The 23,935-nt window shown below is 41.4% G+C and overlaps 1 protein-coding gene across 2 annotated transcripts in view; it reads right to left on the bottom strand.

The window, feature by feature from the left end:
* Positions 1-23,935, bottom strand: part of KIF26B (kinesin family member 26B) — a 426,203-nt gene that overhangs the window by 80,489 nt on the left and 321,779 nt on the right. For both annotated transcript variants that reach the window (XM_075126974.1, XM_075126975.1), the window contains 4 exons: positions 13,317-13,523; positions 11,520-11,613; positions 9,146-9,408; positions 4,644-4,827 (listed from right to left, as the gene is read on the bottom strand). In XM_075126974.1, coding sequence (XP_074983075.1) covers positions 4,644-4,827; positions 9,146-9,408; positions 11,520-11,613; positions 13,317-13,523 — 748 coding nt within the window. The remainder of the gene's footprint in view (positions 1-4,643; positions 4,828-9,145; positions 9,409-11,519; positions 11,614-13,316; positions 13,524-23,935) is intronic.

Below are 23,935 nucleotides of genomic sequence, written 5' to 3'. Positions count from 1 at the left end.
AATGTAATCCAACACACTCTTTCACACAGTGTATGAAAGATTGTATCCTTATTCTTGGTTTGTTTTTTTTGTTTTTTTTTTAAACTCAGTTTGTCAGTGGAAAGTGATTACTACGGAATATAAAAGTAATACCCAAAAGTTCACAGCTTCAGCTTCTGGTTGAATTTCACTGATCACCACCAAGTAAAAGTGAAAATGGAAAGTCTGATGATTAGAAGTTAATTTTGGTGGCCAGATTTGGACCAAGGTACTGAAATTAGTCAAACTGAACCCTATAGCAGTCACTGTATCTTGGCACATGTTATCTATGGAAGTCAGTTAATGAGCCTTGGTGAATATTATGCACTGATATTGCTAAGAAGAATCAATGACCCGTGTTTGGTTGCTGATGGTGATTATTCCAAGTGGCCAGGACTGGCACACATGACAAACACTTCTGGTGCTCAGACTACTGGGTATTGGAAATATGTTTCCTGCATATGGTTAGCCTGAAGAGAGAGTTTCAGATAAACAGGTTGAGATTGTTTCTGAGGAACTTCAGGTTTTCCTTCAGAGAAATTCACACACATGTAAAGGTCAGCTGCTCATCATCCAGTAGCCAGTGGGCAAGAAGAACATTCTGTGCAGAAACTTAAGAGAATCAGCAAGTCAAAACAAGACTTGTTTTTAGGCTGACGGCACCACTCACTCAATCTGGGATCTGAAAAGGAAGTTCTCCATTCTGCATGCTTTTTACCACCAAAAATTCTGGAATCCAAAGTTAGGTGGCAGTTTTTGCTGAAGATGAGATAAGATGAATACCATAAAATTTCATTGTCCATGGCCAGCTTGACTCTGCAGTACTGACAGTTAAAAAAAAACCACCACCACCACCTATAACGTTGCAGGCATAATTCCATTGATTTCAATGGCACTGTACCTGCTTCTTACATCAACAACTTCTGGCCTATCGTGAATTAGGACTCTAGGTAAGTATAGTACCAAAGTGTCATTTTTACAGTCACTTTTCTGAACACAACCGCACTTAAACTCTTTGATCTTTGCCTCACTAGAAGCTGCCCCCCCCTTTTTTTTACCCTGTTGGTTGAACCAACACTACTATCTTGTCATTGTTTTCTAACAACTGCTTCACTACAGCAAACTAGGCTCTGATCATCACTAGGAACCCTTTCCTAGCATAACCCCTTCCCCCCCAAACACACACTCCTCCAGTCATCAACTAGATCCGACCTCCTTGGCTTATTAGGTCTCCCAGATATGGAAACATTCAGTCAGGGCGGCATGGCCTGAAAGCAAAACATACCTACAACTAGGGAATGATGCATCTCACATTATAAATCTATGGGATCATGTAATCTTTTAGAATTAGCCATTAAAGCCATCAGGAAACAATAAATTTTACTCCACAGCTCTTTTTTAAATTGTATTTGAAAACAGGCTGTGTGTGTGCATATGTAAAAAGCATGGAGTATTAAATGACTTTAATGGTAATGCCCTCAAAACCAGTCCTCTTTCTTCCCAACAACCAGATAGTTTGAGCATTCACAGTCTTCCTTTCCACTGCAGGGTGGTTAATTAATAAACATTTAGTTAACTGAATTTTGCCTTCCAATTCCACACAGGTTATTACTAAAACAAAATGCAATCTCCACTTTCATTTGAGCAACTGTAGCTGTTACATTTTAAATACAGTACAGAATATTTGAATATGCTGCATTCAAACTATAGGCATAAATATGGCAATGATGGCCACCCTTTGGACATCTTAGATTGTAGTCTGCTGCCTAACACAAATAATCTATAGAGATACACAAGCTGAAATATTCACGGTCTCCGCAGTGCTTATTTAGGCCCAGAAAAACTATACATTATAGAGGGTCGGAATTTTTTTGACGAAATTTTGTCATCAGAAAATGCCAATTTAACAAAACCAAAACTTTTCACAGGAAAGGGTCAATTCTGATAATTTTTTCAAAGCTACAATGTTTTGAAAAAGTTCTGAAATTATCAAAACATTTTCTTCCAACATTTTTGAAACAAAAAATTATGGTTTTAGTTTGATATGACTTCTCATTTCAAAATTTAAGCGAATTATAGTAAAAATAAATCAAATAAAAAAGGTCAAAATTGAAACAAAATGTTTCAAAGTTATTGAAACAAAACATTGCAATTGACCTGAACTGATATCCCCCCCCCAATTTTTGGTAGGCAATAATTTGAGATTGACTTTTCATCCTGATTCGGGATGCGAATGGTTTTTGATATCCTGGAATATTTTGGAGCACAGGGGAAAATCTTTCCCGGTCTGAGCCACTAAACATATGTTAATGAACCTGCTGGCTCCTTATTGGATGGTGTGTTAGTATCCAGTGCAACATTCAGCCAGCAGAGGGCTTCATAATCCCTTTCCTGTTCTGGATGGATAGGGCCCTACCAAATTCAGGGTCCATTTTGGTCAATTTCACGCTCCTAGGATTTTTAAAATTGTAAATTTTATGATTTCAGCTATTCAAATCTGAAATTTCACGGTGTCGTAATTGTAGGGGTCCTGACCCAAAAAGGGGTTGTGAGAGGTCACAAGGTTATTGTAGGGGGGGGTTGCGGTACTGCTACCCTTACTTCTGCGCTGCTGCTGGCGGCGGTGCTGCTGTCAGAGCTGGGCAGCCAGAGAATGGCAGCTGCTGGCCAGGAGCCCAGCTCTGAAAGCAGAGCCGCTGCCAGCAGCAACACAGAAGTAAAGGTGGCATGGTTTGGCATAGCCACCCTTCCTCCTGTGCTGCTGCTGGCAGGGTGCTGCTTTCAGAGCTGGAAACCCAGCCAACAGCCACTGCTCTCTGACTGCCCAGCTCTGAAGACAGAGCAGAAGTAAGGGTGGCAATACTGCGAGTCCCCCCTAAAATAACTTTGTGATCCCCCCACGACTTCCTTTTGAGTCAGGACCCCCAATTTGAGAAACGCTGGTCTCCCCCATGAAATCTGTATAGTATAGGGTAAAAGCTCACAAAAGACCAGATTTCACGGGGGGTTGGAGACCAGATTTCACAGTCTGTGATGCATTTTTCATGGCCGTGAATTTGGTAGGGCCCTATGGATGGAATACTGGCAGCGGTTAAAGAGGACCTGGGCTCAGGTGGGAGCTGGAGTTTGGGTATGAGCAAGAGCAACTGAGAGCTGGCTGCAGAGAGAAATATGGGCAGCTTGGGAGCTGGGACTGAAGGGCAGAAAGCCAGAATGGGAGCAGCCTTTTGCTTGGAAGAGGGACAGTGTTAGTGGTGGATAACAAGCAACGGGCTGCAAAGGCGGAGGTGGTTTGTATGGATGGGTCAGAACAAGATAATGGGTCAGACAAAAAGGACTGGACTCTGGCCAGCATGCTGTTGGCTCTAACGCGAGTACTCCTGGCACTAGGCCCAAGTAGCCCCACCTTCATTCTCTGTACTGTTCGGCCCCCCCAGGGGCTAGACTGGGAGCTGCTGGGTGTTGTGTTTACTATCTTTTGTTTGTAACTCAAAACCACAGCGACACTGGTAACTGCAATGTTTGTTTCTGGCAGCCCGAGTAAAGCAACCCTGTATTCATTTATGGCAAGCGTTTATAGGAACCCAAAGGGTCTAGTGCTGGGAATGGCTACAGTGTTTGCTTCTGAGCATGTGGGACAGCTGGCACGTTGCCATGCTGGTGTGTTACAGCATTCACAGCGACTTCCTGCTCTGGGGACTGCTACAATATGTGCAACAGACTCTCCTGTAACAGTTTTGAAGCATTTTTGTCTTCTTGATACTTGGCTTTCCCTATGCTTTCAACAGACAGGAATGCCTTTGTAAAAGCTCTCAGAACCCCTCTTAAGTGCTAATTCTGTAAACAATGAAAACAAACAGGTTTGCAATTTATTAAAAAAAAAAAAACACAAAAAAAACCAGGTCCAGAGCCAGGAGTCCTTAGTCCCTCAAAATCAATGGGAATTTTTCCTGAAGAAGTACTGAGTGAGAATTATTGTTTTGATTTATCATTTGTATTAGAGTAGTCCTACCAAACAAGAGCATGTCCTCATGGTGCCAGGCACTGTAAAACACATAGCCTTTTTAGAGGCAGTCCCTGAGTCAAAGAATTCACAATCTAAATATTTTTTGTTTTACAATAGTGCCTAGAAGCTCTGAGATTTTGACCTTATTGTGCTAGGCACTATAGAAACATATAGGAAGAAACAGTCCCTGCGCTGCAGAGTTTATCAGTCTACATGGATACGATAGAGAATGTCGTATTATTATCCTCAATTTAGGCTATACCGTACTGATGAGAAGAACCTACAGTCTTCATGGTCTTTTGATCCTTAATCTCTGTGCTGAGGCTCCCAGCGAGGGTGATAATTAAGGCCAAATCTGATGGTGTTTTTCATTTAGATGTATAGACCAGCCCACTAATTCACATTACAAAGGCAACTGAACAGCCAACAGATTGCAAGAACTTCTCGTCACTAAGGACTTGGGCTGTGTGTATGAGGCCAAACACGTTGCTGCTTTTCAATGGAGCTATGCTAATCAGCTAATGTACACCAGTAGACAATTTGGCCCCTAGTCTTTTCAAGGACACCAGTTGATAGAATTGCACGTGGCGAGGAAACAGAAGAAAACGGAATGACTTACTGCCACCTTTACCGCTCTTCTCCATTCGGTATTGGTAGATGTGCAGAGTGAAGAGCATGTGCGAGTTCCTGTGGTCCTCCTCATCGCAATCTCGCTGGCTGCTTCGGCGGGAGGCTATCGCTGCATCGAGGAAGAAGGCAGCCTTCTCTGCAGTGGGGGCACGGAGCTCACTCTGGTTTTGAAGCTGCAAGACAACCCAGGGGAAAGCAAATAAAGCAGCCCTGTTGGGTTTCACCACTAGCAGGTAACATTCTTGGTGCCCTGAAGTCTAAGCACAGGTAAATGTACTAGGGACATAGGATTGTGATACTGGATCAGACCCAGGGTTCAGCTGTCCTGTCACCAAGCATGGCCAGTACCAGATGCTTCACAAGATAGATTGCCATGTCCAGGCTTTTGCCTGAGACTGTATGGCTGTACCTAATTGCTGTACCTTTGGCTGCAGTTCTATGAAAATCTAAGGACTAGATGTACTCCTAGGGGGATGGAAGGATACGTGTAAGTGTCTCTGTTGCATTACTTTCCTAAACCTTAAGCCATGTAATATGTCACATTACCTTGGACTTGCAGTTGGTTTTTAACAACCACCACCGTTTGCGGTTCATTGCCATTCCATTTCAGAGCTGTCAGTTAACAGGCATTACCACAGTGTTTGCTCTGCTAAAGTGGGATTACTGCATTATCCCCTTTTGAGATTTAACATAGAAATGAACCACTGTAGCAGAGATATAAATTCATGTGTCTTTTTAATACACATCGTACATGCCCAGAACCTTGTTCTTGCTTTACTCTCTATCTGCATTTAGGCCCCAAAAATGTCCACGAGGAGGCTTTGCATTGGCTGCAGCCTGTGTTTTAAAAAACAACAATAAAAAACAAGATGCTTCTCAGTCACATCGATGGAAGCAGGGATCACTAATGGGCACAAGGCTCCTCTAAGTATTCAGTTTGTTTTTAAAAAAAAAGAAAACCCAAATGTCATGCGGAAGTGCTGTTTTTGCATCTCTATGGATGTGACAACCTAGAGGCTTGCTAACATCAGCGATGGAATCACAGTGGGGAGAAGTTAGAACTACAGAGTGGATTCAGCCCGTTACCTGTGCTATAGCCTGTGAAGGGACCAAGCAAAGGAGGGTTGAGCCTCCCCTATTCAGGGGTTGCCCAGGTTGCCCTGACTTGTACTTCCCACTGCAATAGCACCGAAAGGCCTTGCAACAGCAGGGAACAACTGGTTCAGGCTCTCAACATGCCAGGGGCAATTCTGAGCTGGACTGGCCTTTAGAGAGACACAATATATCCCAGAGCTCCCCAGAATGCTCCCTTCTCTGTACCCGGCCAGCTCTGCTGACTGGGGCGGATGGGCAGGTGCATGGCTATGGCTTGCGTGCGAGGAACTGAGGGGGGAGCAGTCCCTGCACTCTGGGAAAACAGAAGTCTGTAGATTATACTCAGCCCTTGTGAGGGGTGGAGGAAGATCATAAAAGAGAGGAAGCCCCTTGTGTCTTCCCCCACAAGTTGGTCGGAGGCAATCCATTAGATGAAGCAGCACATCGTGTATAATAAAATTGCATTTGCTGGACCTCAGTCACAGTCTCCAGTGTTGGGAATATAAACTGCTCTTCTTTCTCCAAAATGATAGCCAGCATTAATTCAGCTATTATTAACCCTTGATAACGTGAGGAATGTGCGTGTGATTCATGTAATCAAACGTTAGTTTGGAGAAGTGACACGTGATTATGAAATATAACATTCATAGCTCCATAGATTCCAAGGCCAGAAGGGACCATTGCAATCATTTAGTCTGACCATGTGTATAACATAGGCCATAGAACTTCACCCAAGATAATCTCTAGTGCATAGCTTTTAGAAAACCATCCAATCTTGAATTAAAAATGGTCAGTGATGGAGAATCCGCAACGCCCTTGTTAAATTGTTCCAGTGGTTAATTACCCTCACTGTCAAAAATTTACACCTTATTTCCAAGTCTGAATTTCCAGCCCTTGGATTGTATTACACCTTTCTCTGCTAGACTGAAGAGCCCAAGTAGATACTTATAGACTGTGATCAAGTCACCCCTTAACCTTCTCTTTTTGAAACTAAATAGATTGAGCTCTTTGAGTCTTTCAATATAATGCATGTTTTCTCATCCTTGAATCGTTTTCATGGTTCTCGTCTCCAATTAATCAATATCCTTCTTGAATGGTGGGCATCAAAACTGGACACAGTATTCCAGCAGCGGGCACACCAGTGCCAAATACAGAGATAAAATAACCTCTCTACTCCTGCTCGTGATTCCCCTGTATATCCGTCCAAGGATCACATTAGCTCTTTTGCACACCATGTCACACTGGAAGTTCACATTCAGCTGATTATCCACCATGACCCAAAAAACTTTTTCAGAGTCACTGCTTCCCAGGATAGAGTCCCGCATATTCCTAGATGTATACATTTACATTCAGCCATATTAAAACACACATTTGCTTGCATCCAGCTTACTCTGTATCAGTGACCTCTCTTCATTATTTACCTCTCCCCCTATTTTTGTGTCATCTGCAAACTTTATCAGTGACGATTTTATGTTTTCTTCCAGGTCACAGATAAAAATGTTAAATAGCATTGGGCCAAGAACCAACCCTGCATGACCCTACTGGAAACACACCCGCTAGATGACAATTACCCATTTACAATTACATTTTGAGACCTATCAGTTAGCCAGTTTTTAATCCATGCCGTGTTAATTTTTAATAATTGTACACACACTGATAATGGCATTGGTATTGGTAATACACAGAGCTGGTCCACAGACTACAGGGGAGGCCTGTTTGTCTGAGAGGTTAAAATACAATGACAAGTTTCCCTTTTCAGCCCTTACTATGAGTGCAGCCCAGGAGTAAGTTCCTCTTCTAAAAGAGAGGGAGCCCAAAAAAGGGTGAATAAAATCATTAGAACGCTAGACTCAGTCTAACCAAGTCCCACTAATCTACTTGTTTTCTTACTAACGCATAGTTTCTCAGTTGATGCAGAGCATGGTTTGTGGTAGATATATATTAAAACAACCTCACCTTGTAAACAACAAGATAATGCTCAAAACCATATACACTAAAGTCTGATTAAGAATAATGTGACGTATAGGAATCATGTTGCTGATTTTGTACATATATTAATAGAACATTTTACCTTCTTTTCCTCTGAGTATATCAAGCATTAATTCAGTTGTGTTGTATGTAGCTGTGAAACCATGAGGCCCTTGTTTTCTACATACTGCACTTTGACAGTTGGGGTTGACAATACTGTACATCATCCTGTGGTCCTGCTTCTACTGTCCCCACTCTCTAGAGTGACTGGTGCCCTGAGGCTGCTAAGTGCTTAGGGTTCAGAGACCATAATTGTGTCCTGTCATTGTGGATTTCCCCCAAATTGTGAGCTCACGTGGGGACAAGGCCTGTTGCTGTGTATGTAGTAAAAGGAAAGAGTGAGCATTTTTTGTACCAACTAAGTAAAAGTAAAAAACCCATAGACTTTCTGATGGTTGTCCAGGAGGTAATATGAACTACTTAGGTGTTCCTGCTGACTCTCCACGCCTGAAGAGAGCTGGAGTTATTCTTGGCTTGCCCAGCTCTAACATTTATTTCTTGGCAACAATTAATAAGTAGCTATTAATACTTCCTACAACATTGCTAATGCTAGTGCTATAAATAATGGAGTTTATAGAGAGATAAACAGCCATATAAATGACTTCCAGCTATTTGTGCAATACTGTAAATATTTTAGCTTGTTGTTTTATAAAAGAGGTCACAGTTCTTTTTTTTTTGGGGTGGGGGGGTGAATTTTGCTTGCTCTGAATGTTTTCAAATTTTATTGCAAACATCAACCCCTGCTCACCATCAGTTATATTGGAGGTACAAATATTGAGGCCGGAAAAGCAGATGGTCCCACAGCTGCAGGTCATAAAGTTTTTGTATGTTTCAAAGTAAACACATTCAAGTCTGAAAAGTTTATACTTCCAGTAGTTCTTGAATTTGAGTTCTACCATCTCAGTAGCACAGAAAAATATCACTAGGCTTGGCAGAATTTGATTTAATTTTTTTTGATAATTTTGATGAAGGTTTAGTTTTAAGCATATTTTAATTTTTATAAATTTAAATTTTCACAATTGCAGGAAATTGGGGGGAGGGTGTTGGACAATAATTATTTAAATGATAGTAGACGTTGAGAATCAAAAAGTTAAAGCTTTATAACTGTTAAAACAAAAATTGCCAGCATCACATCAAAATATACAAGTAAATATCCTTAAACCAAATTCAAATAAGTTCTCAAGAAGCATTTTTCTTACTTTGCCTACCTGGAAAGTTCAGTTATCATCGATGGACATATTTTTATCACTTTTGTGTGTGTGCAGCAATTGATATTTTCCAGCGTTTACTGATGAGAATCTAATTCTTTCAAGCCTAAATATTACATTGCTAGAGATTAGTTCCATTTAAAATAAATCTTAAATTCACCTGCATGCCACAGATTGGGTCCTCACAAAGGTAGACACCTGGGGACTGACCATCCTGCAGGCTGCCTGTAGCTACTTCTGACAGTAAGTCCCTCAGATTTTCTTCTTTCCCCCACACTTCCACTGCAGAGATCCGGACTGAGAAGCGGGCCCCAGTCTTCTCTTTCCGTTCATTAATCAGCTTGAAGAGCCATGAGATGGCACAGGGGATTATGCCTAGGTTCTGCATGGAATCATCTTTTCCAATCATGGTGTATGACTTTCCTGTCAGGTAGGAGGGAGGGGAGAAAAGAAAATTAAATTACACTCAGTGCATCCAGAGCTTTCTGTCAAGTGACATTATTCTGCACAGGCTCAGGAAAACAATTTCCTTTACAAAAGACAGACAGACGGAAAGAAAGGACAAATAACAGCATTTAAAATTGGTAGGCTAGATCCAGAGCTGTTATCCATTTCTCTGCAGCATTTCGCTACCATAAAGGGGCTGAAAAACAGCCAGATCTTCCTAGATGAAGATTTCCCTAACATTCAAGGAATCCTTAGCTGGGGTATATCTGGCTCCCACACCACTCTGCAGCTAACAGTGTAGAAGGCATGTCGGGTACGGTGGAGGGTGGCCGAGTGTCATGTGCTCCAACAATCCCTAGTTTGGAAATGATCTCCTGGGGGAGGTGGGGAGGAATGTTACTAGCCAGCATACTTTAGAGCAGCCCCTAGATAGTTCTATAGGATGCTAGGGCTGGAACTGACGTAGAGCTGGCCCCGGGGATCAGGTAGCTGCAGGTGGCTCTTTTCAGCATCCCCACCCTTAGCTACACTCGGCAGAAGCTAGACATATAAATAATCTGGTCCAGAGGTGGTCCCACAAATGTGGAGTCTGGATCCAGATCAAAACATTCCCTAAGTTTGGTGCTCTCTAGAACCAGGATTTTGGTGCAGGCCTGTCTCTGTTTAAAACATCTGTTAATTAAAAGCATCCATACAGTATTATCTTACTGTTTTCTGTATTACTTCATATACTGCACATAATTAAGTTTTCAGAATCTCTCTCATTTATAGCTCTTTCTATAGCTGTCACACAAACGATATCGATATGCATACACTTCAGACAATTTCTCGTGGCTTTTTTTTAATCTCATTTTATTTAATGAATTATGGACATAAGTGGTATCTAATGTTAAGAGGGTTAGTGCAGCAAGATATTTTTAGACTTTACAACTCTTTGTGAAACTGTGTGTGTCCATAGGAGTAGGAATAGTGGGGAAGGCAGTTAATGAAGCAGCTGCACATTGTCAGCTAATGTTTTATGCTTTATCTCAGTCTAGATTAGATAATTGAAAACCGTGGAAATTGGGAGGCACAATCGGCCAATTGGTAGGACACTGGATTGGGAGCAGGGATTACTCTCTGGCCTTAAGCAAGTCATGAAGGCCTGAGACTTCAAGTATTCATCAGTTCTGGGTACCTCCATTCTGGATGCAATTTGAGACAACCAGGCCTTGACAGCGTACTCTACTTCTTCATTGCCTGAAGAATGGAAGTTTCCTTGAAGTGTCTTTTTAATGTGGTAGAACTGTGTGGGATCACTTTTCAGGTAGTAATAAAGGTGGCAAAGTTGTTGCCATTAAAAAGTCATCATTTCCCAACATATACCTCTAGATACGGACGAGCAGTACATAAAATTATGTTAGAATTTTAATGTCTTTTAAAAGAATCTTGTTTTGATTACACTCTTTTTGTCAGCATTGAAAGTTTCGATCATGCAAATGGTTGCAGAAGCAAATTTTTGGCTAGTCGCTGAAGATTCAATTAATGCAACTTGTTTCAGGCAGAAAAGAAAGTGGTTTATAATGCGTAGGTCATCCATCAAGGAAGAGCAAAAAATATCATGTGTCTTAGGCACCCAGTCCCAATGCTTATATTCTGAGTCACAAACATTGAAGGAATATAGTCAGTTTGTAAGCAGCCCATAAGACTGAAATGGTTGCCTAGATTTCTAACACTGAACATATTCATAAAAGTTGTAGACTACTATGGGATAATTCATTAATCACCGAATTATTCTTATTACTATTACTTCCACTGCAGTAGTGCCCAGAACTCCATTGTACAAAGTACTGAACAAACATACACAAAGGCAACCCATGCTGCTGAGACCTCACAATCTAGGACTTCGACAATATGCAACAGCAGAATAAATGGACAAATAAGAAAGAAGGACCAGGTAGGGAAAAGACATGTGCAATTTCATACCTAATAGTGTACTGAACGCAGGCAGTTTAAAAGCTGTTGTTTTCCTTAACCTAAAATAAAAATCATTTAAGGCTTGAAGTAGAAACTGCTCTGTTTGATTAAGGAAATGCAACAATACCAACCCAGTTTGGCATGGCCAAAGCAGAACACGCAGCCGTCTGCCCCATTCACCACTGACTGGATCACTTCAGCCACAGTCCCAGCACACACTTCAGCCTGCCACAGGTAGAACAGGATTGACAAAGATATTTAACAATAAAAAAATTAACAGAACATCATAAATATTCATGGCTGTGACAGCACCAAAATGCAATTGCTGATTTCCAGTAGTATCGTGTCATCTCTAAGGGCCCAATCTTGCATGCCCTACTTAGGTGAGTTGCCCCATTGAAGTTAATGAGACTACTCAGATGAGTAAGGTGATTAGGACTTGGCTCTGAGCCAATTAAATTCCCTTTATGGAAGCCCTAGTCCATTTGCTTCAGCATGAGGTGCTGAAACTTCATTATCCTTGTAAAAATTCTGTATGTTGAGAAATGGCAGATGGCTCTTTTATTCTAAATAGACTTCGCACCTGCTAAGCAGAGGTGGGTGAAATGCGCATAATGGAAGAGGAGAGGCTCATTATTTGGTAAAGCTGGATACAAAATCGGATTCACTTGGCCTTTTTTTGTTTACCTTTTTTTCTTTAAAAAATTGCATTTTTTCAACCAGCTCTATTGTTTAGCAAATTATTACCAGAATTTTGGATGCAGTGGAAATGTTACAATTCTGCTGTTGGAGAGTTTGTGCGGGGGTGGGTGGAAGTCTATGAACAGGGCACACCCCCTTTTGTTTTGTCTTCACTAGGAAATATTTTCTAAAATTCCCCACCTTTGCTTTGAATCTCCCCAGCTGTTAACAATGGTAGGAGCCCTAATGAAGACAAGATGCTGGTAGCCGGTGGTGTTTTAAGCACCTTGTCATATAGATTCACCCTGAGCAGGTTTAGATAACACAGACAGACACCCAGATCCCTGTCTAAACTATTCTATTCCACTTCTTACACTATGCCAATCAGCTGGAGCTCAGCCAGTGGTAGCAACATTTAGGAATTTTAGGAAAAATTTCCTATTGTAGATAAGATCTTGGTGGTTGCTTCTCGATTGGTCCAGTTCACAGACATTTGTTACTCTGTTGTTTTCTAATCCGTAATTAAGATTATCACTAATTATTTATATATCTGGGGTAAAGCCTGTGTCTTCTTATACTGAACTGGGTGGAAAAACCTGACATAAATATTCCTCTGCTTTTTAATAAATTGAGGACAGAATGTAGGATTAGCCATCTTCACATTACTGACTTGCAACACTGATATGATCAACATGAGCACTAACCAAAAACAGTTGAAAGCGTACCATCAAATACTGCTGTCTGGTGTTTATTTGCAGGCTAGGCAGCATTTTATATCACTCGTATGATTTATCGCACATGTAATGCAAAAGATTAAAGTAGGGATTCTCAAAACTTCATTGCACCGTGACCCCCTTCTGACAACAAAAATTACTACACGACCCCAGGAGGGGGGACTGAAGCCTTAGCCTGCCCAATCCCTGCCACCCCGGATTTGGGGGCCAAAGCTAGCCTAAATCTAAGCTAGCCCATGGCGACCCCATTAAAATGAGGTCTCGACCCACTTTGGGGTCCTGACCCAGAGTTTGAGAACCGCTAGATTAAAGAAAATCTGATCATCATATTAAAGAGATTTGATTTAATGTATTTGTCACAATATTGCTGGCATCTATGGACCGAATTAATCCCTGGTCTAACTCCGGTGAAATCTCTGAAATTACAGCAGGGATGAATATGCCTCTTGGGCACACTAGTGCAACCTGGAAAGCATCTTAGATCCTTGTTAGTCCAAGTCATACGTTGCCTACCTGAGATGCATCTTGGGGGAAAACTGCATCAAAAGCAAACATCTTGGGGGGAACCTGATTGCCCCTTTTCTGGAAGGTGTTCTGGCCTCCACAAGACAATGGGTCATACAGAGTAATTTGCTTCTTACGGGGATCAACCTTTAAGAAGGAGCTGGACTCAGATGTATCCCTGGCAAGGGTGGAACAAATGCGCACCATGACTTTCACCTGTCAGCAAACACAGAAAGAAAACCACATTTAATTAGAGCACTGAATATACTAGAGTTTAGGATTTTTTAAATGGGTTTTCAAATTTCAGTGAGCCAAATCATTCTTGCTTTACTCAAGCCAGTGGGGCCACTGAGGTCAATAGACATCCAAGTGCTCGTAAAGGAAGCAGGATTTGGCCTACAGTGCACAATTAATAAGGCCGAGGGCCCCCTCTCTCTTGCCTTAATGGTCAGCTTGTATATTTAATAATTACCAGGCACATCAATGTATTTTAATGTCTCTGTTACTCTAGTACAAAGGTATTACATCCTCTTTTTTTGTCTTGCGATTCACATAAATAGAAAATTAACTGCACCCTGGTAGACCAATTAAGCAAACCAAAAGGTAATCTAGGCTGCTAAGCTATCAAGACTGATGCTGTTTCTATGAAGACGACTGATCAATAAAGCAAGCACATAAAAGCTATATCTGTAATTTACACGTTTTAATTTCTAATCCAAATGCAGACATTAAATGCCCAGTTCATAGTGTCATCAAAGAGTTGTGAAAGAGCCTAGTTTTAATGGTCAGCTTTTGAAATTATCTCCAAGGGTCTGGAATGTAATAAGTGTTAAAGGATGTGTTAAAACACGTTCGCTCACAACCCATTAGATGAGTACATAACAAGGTGTTATTTCTATAACTAAGATACATCTCTGTGGGATGTAATGAGGTTATACAGTATCATTAACCAAACTTGTAAGCAATTTAGATATAAGCAAAACCACTGATAATTCAACACAGCTTTGGTCCCTTCAGTAATTTTACTATTATTTGGCACTTGACTTTTTGAACTTTGTAGGATACATTCCCCATCTTTGTCAACTCCTGTGTATTTCCTTTCAAGTCATGGCTGTGTTGTTTTGTCCGGAAGCAGACTGACTTCAAGACGGCAACCAGACAGAACTTATGGTTAAAAGCTTCTTAAATATGTCAATTGTATCAAACACACAAGTTTGGGCAAGTAGCAGTGCAGTAAGTGGTGTCCTCATCATAGTGTGAAAGCATAACTACTGTTAACATTATGGAAGGGCATGTATGCCTTAAAGAAGACTATTTTCCAAATTTTGAGGCAAATACAGTTTCTTTCTCTTTGCAATGCAAACAGAGCAATTTCATGCAAATTACCATCTGAATATAGTCTGTGCACAAGCGGGGAATGGACCCAATGCCAAATGCTCCTCTCCCCCTTTGGGATGGCACTCCTTGTGGGTGAGGATCCCCCTTCATGGTGGCACTAGCCCTCCAAACTGAGATGAGATTAAATCAGAAGCTTGGTGAGTTCAAACTCACTGGGACAATTTCATCATTGCTATAACTCCACTGACAATGGAATTACACCAGGCATCAGTGTAGTCCATTCAGTATTTTTGTGTTCCTTTCTGCGTATACTCATGCCTAAAAGGGGTGATTTGGCCCTAAATCTATTATCGTAAGAAAACAATTTGATCATTAGACAGGGAGTCTGGTTAAGACTCTGTACGCAGGCTTTCTGTTCTGTGTTCCACTATCAATTAAGATAAAGCAGAGAAACACTGTTGGAGTGTGGAAGGTTCTGTCCTCATTTATTCAGCCTCACTGTCTGTTTAACCTTTCTCCCCAATCCCTCATTTTAAAAGGCTTTTTTTGTTACACTGCCCCACTTTCCATATTGTGTTAAAGGCATTCTATTCAGCTCTGCTGTAGGTAGGCCCAGCTACCATTGAAGAAAGTGGGAGTTACACCCATTAGAGCTCTAGGGCTGAATTTGGCTCAATATAATTAATTGATTGCAGATGCAATTCTCCAGGCAGCTCAGGGAGAGCTCACTAGTCAAGTCAATGAAGGAGGGAGGAAGCACAGCAATAAGTCCCTGGCAGGGCAAGAAAACAAAAGAGCAAATATAACCCTTTAACAGTTTTCCTGCTTGCATCTTGCTCCCTGTTTGCTTTCTCAGCAGCGTCCTCTATTTTTAAACAGATGCCAACATTTGGGATCTGCTGGATTAGACTGATCTGCTGGAAATCAAACTGACATAACACTGTAAATAAAAATAAATTGCCTGATGCACTTTTAAAATCTATTTTTTCTGTGTGTTCAGGTGTTGTATTTGAGAGCTAATAACTCAGATCCTGAAAATTCCTTATCACTTCATGCAGGGAGAAGACCTGACTGAATACACCCCAGGACTGATTCTAATCTCAGTTACATCGGTTTTACATCAGTGTAACTTCCTTAGCTGCAGTGGAGTTACTCCTGATTTACACCTGGATAAGTGAAATCAGAATTAGGCCCATTTCTTCTAGTTGCTGAATTAACATAACGGACCGTTCTATTCTCCAACAAATGTTTCTGCTTTTAGGATGGCAGAGGTTTCAGGAGCCAGGTTTCTCTCTCACTGGCATAAAAAACCAGTGTAGCTGAAACTATAAAATTTACTATCATTAGTGGTAAATTTGCTGAATAAACTGCCATCCCAAGTTCATCAGGGAAGACCCCAGAGACAGATAGCATACATTATTTGCCTACTAGTTCCTGGTCTTCTGATATATGTGAGGTAAGATGACGACACTGTGTTGCAATGCACATTGATAATTCCAGAGCGTTGGTCTTTCATTTGTTTTGAAGAAGAGACCGAGGAGTTTCTATTGGTCAAAGTGAAGAATGATTATGTTGATCAGAGAATTCTGGACTGTAACCTCAGTTAAGAGAGACACTCACGACAGGGTAATGACCTTAGGCAAATCACAGGACTGCCTTGTGTCATCGTCCACTTAGTAGATGCCCACTATAAACCAGATGCAAGGACTGCCAGATTCTGATCTCACATGCTTGAAAATCAGAAGCAGCTCCACTAATGTCAACTGGAGTCACCCCAGGGTGAAACGGCTGTAAGAGCTAATTAGACACAAAAGGTCTTAGCTGACCTTTCTTGTACGATGAAATGGCAAAGAGGAGTGTTTAAAAATTGTCTAAGACTAGGAAAAAGTGGATCAACTTCACATCGTTATTTTCCCTATGAATTTAAACAGTTTTCTCCAAATATTATAAACAGTTTGGATAGGTAATATTTATATTAGTTTCCAAAACTAAATATTCCTTTAATTATTAAACATGGGAGATGTCCCTTCGACTGTTAATCTACAATGTCACTTAGTGTGGCTTTTAGCAGATATTTTAAGGGGACACCACAGTCTCAGCCACAAAGTTGGAATGACTTTTTTGGAGGTTGAGGTTTTACCAACCTCTTTGAAAGCAATGTCCTCTCTGAAAAAAGACTAATAGAACATAGGCAGGTTTTTACTAGACACAAACTCATTATGGAGCAAATCTGGACCTAGAAAAAGAAATGCAACTGTCATGGAAATCTCTTGGACAAAATGAATGTGAACAAAAACAGTGCTTTAAATTAAACACTGGGTGTATAACCGACGTGAAAAGTGAGTGTGAGTAGTAACAAAGGATTACCACTGATTTAGCATTTTGTAGGAGCCTGACTCTGCTCTCAATTATACCAGTTTTATCATATTGTAATTCCCTTGATTTCAATTGAGTTATTCCTGTTTTACGCCAAATTAATTGGAAGAAGAATCAAGCCCTAGGTGTGCAAAATAAGTATAATTTACAGTCTAAAGAGAGCTGCTATTGCGTATAGTTGAAGAAGGAACAAACAGAAAAGGTATAAGATACAGTAGAGGTGGCCTGCAAAATGGGGATATTGATATTTAGATTCACACATGTAACCCTGGTACTATATGCTAAGCACAGTAAAACATTACGTCATATCCAGGTCAAAGGGATATTCATATTTGGAGCAAATGGTTTGTGGGTAAGGCATAAATGACTGAGAGCCAGGAGATATGGATTCTATCTCCGGATTTGCCAAAGACATGCAGTGTCTTACCACCTCCCTCACAGGAAAGTTGTATGGCTACATTCAATTACATTGGTCAAGTGCTTTAAGGATTCTCAGATGGAGGGTGCTACTGAAGTGCAAATTATTATTACATATTCTAATTATTACCGATGTAACTTAATAGAGAAGATGTCACACAAGAAAATTCCCCAACTCTGGTTATGACAATAGTAAATCAAATCGACTACATAAGGCAGAACTGATGAAGCCACATGGCCCATTGAACTCCCATTTCACAATTTCACATGCAATTTATGAACAGGTAGGGGTGATGGGTTTAAAGCCAGTGCAGGACCAAGCAATATACTACACCAGGGAGGCAGTATGAAAGAAGGTAGAACAGTAATTCATTCAGCTATGGGTATAGCTCCAGGAACCTAATGGTCTTAAAAGACTTTCAGTTCAATTTCAGGTTGAAGATCACAGCTGCTGCTCTGGGTAAGAGAGAATATAGTGCAGTTCATTTGAAGCCAGCTGAACAGTGGGGTTTAAGAACTTTAATACTTTTTGCCTTGCCTTGCAATTTAAATGAACTATAAATTGAGATTTTTCTCCTTAAAGGCAGGAAATTGGGTTTTTATGCTTCGCTTCCTGTGTGTCATTATTCCCCGAGTCCATTGCTACACTTCCCAACTAATCCCCTGTAATTAAGGGGTTAGGATATACCACCTGTGATTTACAGGACCACTCAGACTGCCTGCTGAAGTTCTTATTTGAGTCCCAATAATCGTTCAGGTCCTTGACAGTGTCAAGCTTCAGATAGACTTCTCTGATTGTTTCCATAAAACAGAAAAAAAAAAAAAGCAAGACACAAGAGTGTGCTCTTGGAACACACAGTATTGATAAAACAAACATTCTGGGTCAAATTTTGGTCTCATACCCATATCAATCCAGATTAACTCAGTCTGCTTACTCTGGATTTACACTGGTTTGAATGAATTCTTTTCCTGTATTGTGAAGTTTCTTTGCCTAAACCTAAGCCTTGCCTCCTAATATTGCACACTCCAGGGGCAGCAGCACCAGTGCTTGCAAACTTGAGGATACAGGGCACAATCCAAGCCCACTCGTCTCAGTTGTGCATACAGGGCTTGATAGAAGAGCACTGAATTATTAGGAGTCCTTTAATTGATTTCAAGGGGTTTCGGGTACAGTCTATAGGCCTTTATTGTGCTCTTACACCAGTTCTGCACTCTGTTGATTGGCTTCAACGGTGTTGCTCTTGATCTACATTGATGTAAGCGAAAGCAGAATCAAGCCCATACTGCTTGGGCTTTCATTACCCAGGCCTGGTTTTAAATTGTAACACCACTTTTACGGATGTCTTTATGTCCAGGGGTCACCGGCATGAGAAAGTCACCATTTACTCACAGGTCCCGCTCAGTAGTGTCAGTCATAGCACCGTTATTTTATGCATAGGGAACTAATTTTGTCATTTCTAGACCACTGTACAGTAGCTGTAAGTACATGTGGATTTGTTAATGGTCACTATGTAATTTAGGCTGAAGAACCATGCTGACTCACTTCCCACCTTTCACACTGTGCCTCCAAAACATGGTGATCTTCAATCAAGAGGAGAGAATTGGTTAACTGCAGGTTTTTTCCTCTGATAAGCCCATTTGGTGACCCACCATGGCCCTTTTCTTACGTTCTCAATCTGCACAGAAAGACAAAGCTTCTGTGAGTGCCGGAAACTACAACAGTCAGGTCCACAGGGGAAGAAAAAAAGCTAAACTAAGCCAGTGATATGTCCCTCTCTCAAATGCCTGCCGGGGACTTGCGGATTCCTGGCAGTGAAGTATGGAACATGGGGTAGGTAAACTGCATAAAACACCAATAACCAGGAATGGAAGCTGGAATAAGGGAACACAAGTCTTCTGAGACCTGCTTCAACATTGGGGATATTCTCGCTTCCTCCTACCCCTGACTGTAAGATCTAGTTTGAGGCTCATTTATCTAATTATTCAGCGGATAGGGTTAGACAGCTGTTGCTTTGGGCAGTGTGCTTGTCTTTATGAGCTGCTTCACTCATCAATCATTTCAGCACCTTCTGTTGGACATACACTGTAGAGTGAGGGGAGGCAGGGATTGTGATGTATTCAGTGGAGAGACAGGCAGAGCAAGGCTATTGAGCAATATTAGCACTCCATCAATGTAATGGCAATCACTGGCTGCAGGAACAGCCTTATTGGAGGTTAATGAAGAGTGGGCTTTGTAATTTCTCACCGTTACTTCTGTAAATAATGGCAGCAGATATATTTTGTTGTAGCCAAACACAAAACATTACAACACAATAAAATCTATAACTTCTCATTGCTTATGCACGTGTACTTTTTCACACGATGGATGTAAAGCTAGAAGCTTTCCCGCACTGTCCAGATGATCTGGAAGTGTTTTGGTAAGTTTCACCATTTCAAGGAGACTCACATCCTTTTCTTCCAGCTCAGAAGACATAACTGTTAAGGTTAAAATGAAATCTAGATGGTCAAGATAAAGAGATCAGGCCAAATTCAACCAAATGCAGCCTGGAGTAAGTGAAGGCAGCTGCAATGGAAATCTCTGGGCCAAGCTCAGAAGTGACAAAAACCATGGGGTAAGTTACATCAGGTGTAACTTGGTCAGAAAATGTAATTTTCTCCTCTCATGCCATTTATAATCAGTGGTGTAATTCTGCTGGATTCCGTGGACCCCCTGCTGATTTACATTAGTTTGAGTGAGAAGAGAATCAGGCCATTGTGTGCAAGTGGCAAAGCAGTGCTCTGGTATTGACATTCGTTTGGGATTCAGTGGGTTTGTAACTCATACTCCAAGAGAATGGAAGAGAGGATGTAGCAGGATAAGCAGCTAACAGGAAGATGCAAGATAAAACCCACACTTCTAGTTTAATTCCCACCTTCACTATCCACAACTCTACTAGGGAGCAATTTCACATTGACATGAGTGCAACCTCCAGTGGTACCTGATTGGAATGGCGTCCTCTTATGCAAGTGCTGAATTTTGCATACCCACTAATTGTCAGATCTGTGCAAGTTACCGTATGCCACTTACATCTATTGGGCTAAATCCTTCACTCCCCTATAGCCAGCACAAGGGGGCTGCAGAGCAGGCTCTATGGATACTGCCAACACCAGGAGCACTGCTCAGTGGCATAAAGCTGGCATAGCCCAGCCTCCAGCACTAGTCCAAGCCAGAAGTATGCACACGGGGAGGGGCAAGACCAAAATCCTTGTTGCCCTGCAATCCCCAGAAGGCAGATGGCCCCAGGGTTGAGGAGCAGTGCTGAAGGTGCTCTAAATTATATTGGGAGACAAATTGGTCCCTGGCTGCATCCAAGATTGGGGACCCACAAATGGTTCCTTTGTGGTTTCCCCCCCTTATCCTGTACACAGAAGACTGGTCCAATTTTCTTATCTATTTACACTGGAGTTGTAAATTACACCACCATTTATATCACCTATCAAAAGGCACAAACAGTTAAAGATAAAAATGTTATGGCAACTCAGCAGAAAACTAACACACACTATTCCTTATTATTCTATTTGTACAGAGCCCATTGGATGCTACGTGTGTTACAAAAGGGGTCCGATTCTTCTGTCTTTCACACCTGTAACCCCACTTGAGTCACACCAGGATAAAACCAGTGCAAATGAGGGGAGAATAAGGGCCAATGTCTCTGCTTTGAAAAAACTCTAGACAAGGCCTCATCCTTGATGATGATGATCTCACCCATTTTACACCAGCATGCCTCCATTGGCTTGATTAGAGTAACTCCTGATTTACACCAGTGTACGTGAGATCAGAATCAGTCCCAGGGGGTCTAATGTCAGCACACAGACAACAAAAAAGGAAAAAGTTATGAAAGAAGAAGAATGGGGAAAAAATATGGTAAAAAAGTTGAAAGCTGGGAGATAAAATCAATGGTGTACTCCAGAAAACACAGATCTCAATCCAGAGCCACTTTAAAGTATGGATGCATGAGCAGAAGTGCCACCAAAAAACAGATGGGTCTTTCAAATATTATTCCATTATGGTTCTATGTTTCCTTCTCTTCTAGGCACCCCTTCCATTTCTTCCGTGCTGGTAAAACCAACAAGGAGGCTTATCTCCTTTATTGACTCATCATCACCAATCTGCAGAGCTGTAAAGATGATTTGTGCTTCCAGCAGTAAATCATAGAATCATACAACTGTAAAACTGGAAGCAATCTGGAGAGGCCATCTAGTCCAGGGGTTCTCAAACTTCATTGCACTGCGACCCCCTTCTAACAATAAAAATTGCTACTCAACCCCAGGAAGGGGGACTGAAGCCTGAGCCCAAGGACTTCAGCCCCAGGCAGTGGGGCTTGGGCTTCAGCTTGGCCCCAGGCTTTGCCTTCAGCCCTGGGCCCCAAAAAAGTCTAAGCCAGCCCCGTTGACCGGTTGTGACCCACTTTGGGGTCCCAACCCACAATTTGAGAACCACTGATCTAGTCCATCCCCCCATGCTGAGGCAGAATCACACTGTGACATTACCCAGGGTACAGTCTAGACTGTCGAACAGCTCTAGTCCCTCAATTCTCCAGCCTGAGGTGCCTTTTACACTACTTCACTGTGAGAGCAACCACTCCTGGTCAACACTCACATAGCCTCTAGCATGGAAATTACTCCCAGCTATACTGTATGAGTGCTATAGCCAGCCACTATTGAATTACACTGCAGGGCAACACCAACTAATTCCCAGTCCCAGACTGCCCCCTTAAATGTGCATACTGTACTGCCCAGCCCTCTCATGGACAACACAAACTAATATAAAGTCCATGATTTTATTAATAGAAAATGATATGCACAAATCCTGTTATCTCAAATGGAGTTTGCCAAACACTTCAATCCAAGCACGCTGGTTTAGATAAAACAATAAAACAAGTGTATTAATTACAGAAAGATAGATTTTTAAGCAATTACAAGTAATGAGGCATAAAGTCAGAATTGGTTACAAAGAAATACAAGGTAAAATACAACTGACACCTAACTTAGCAAGCTAAGTGAATTCAAAGCAAACGTCTCTCTCACCACATGTTCTAGTAATCTTACTGGCTGAATTCCTTTCTGCCAGGATCCCTCCCCAGTCCAATGGTGCTTCCTTTGTCCTTCAAGTGTTGTCGAAGCTGTCAGTAGAGATGAAGGGAGAGATTTTTTTGGGGGGGGGGGTCCTGTTCCTCTCTCTTATAGTTCTCTTTTTCTTTGAAAATCATCTCCAGCTGACGTTCAGGAGACAGCAAGTCTGTGGGTACGGGAACCTACAGCAGTTTCTTTTCCAAAATGTACCCTTTTTCCTACCAAAGGGTGACCGTTTAACCAGGTGACAGTCCATTTGATTTTGTTGACACCTGGCTGAGGCATCCGTTTGCCTTTTGTCTCTGAGGAACTGGTTTGTGCCTGCTTTTCTAAACTTGGAACATGTCTCAGCAATGTAATACAGTAGAATTTTATAACTTTACATACTATGTTCCCACACCTATTTTACCAGGACAATAATAATCAGCAAATTATAAGTTTTCAAATGATACCTCACAAGGCATACTTTGTACAAAATATATCATCATATATCATTGTACAAAGGATGAACATAGGGATACAGACTGTCACACACACACATATACCTAGACCATCCCTGACAGGTATGTGTCTAACTTGTTCTTAAAAATCTCCAGTGACAGCAATTTCACAACCTCCCTTGGAAGCCTATTCCAATGCTTACTATTCTTATAGTTAGAAAGTTCTAACCTAAATCTCGCTTGCTGCAGATTAAGTTGATTACTTCTTCTCCTACCTCCAGTGGACATGGAAAACAATTGATCCTTGTCCCCTTTATAACAAGCCTTAACATATCTGAATACTATTATCAGGTTCCCCCTCAGTCTTCTTTTCTCAAGATTTAATATGCCCAGTTTTTAACCTTTCCTCATTCCTTTCTAAACCTTCTATCATTTTTGTTGCTCTTTTCTGGACTTTCTCCTATTTGTCCACATCTTTCTCAGAGTGTGGCGCCCAGATGTGGACGCAGTACTCCACCTGAGGCCTCACCAGTGCTGAGAAGAGTGGGAAATTACATCCCATGTCTTACATATGACCTGCCTGGAATGACAGTAGCCCCCCTCCTCCCCCCTTTTTTTTTGGCAAGTACATCACATTGTTGATTCATATTCAATTTGTTATCCACTATAACCCCAGACCTTTTTCAGTAATACTACCACCTAGCCAGTTATTCCCCATTTTGTAGTTGTGCATTTGCTTTTTCCTTCCTAAGTGCTGTAATTTGCACTTTATTGAATTGCATCTTGTTGATATTAGACTGGTTCTCCAAATAATCAAGGTCCTTTTGAATTCTCATCCTGTCCTCCAAAATGCTAACAGCCCCTCCCAGTTTGGTATTAACTGCATATTTTATAAGCATACTCTCCACTCCATTATCTAAGACATTAATGAAAATATTGACTAGT

Source organism: Caretta caretta, chromosome 3 (assembly GCF_965140235.1).
Source record: "Caretta caretta isolate rCarCar2 chromosome 3, rCarCar1.hap1, whole genome shotgun sequence".
In the NCBI taxonomy this organism is placed as follows: Eukaryota; Metazoa; Chordata; order Testudines; family Cheloniidae; genus Caretta; species Caretta caretta.
This window is presented reverse-complemented; position numbering and strand designations above follow the sequence as displayed.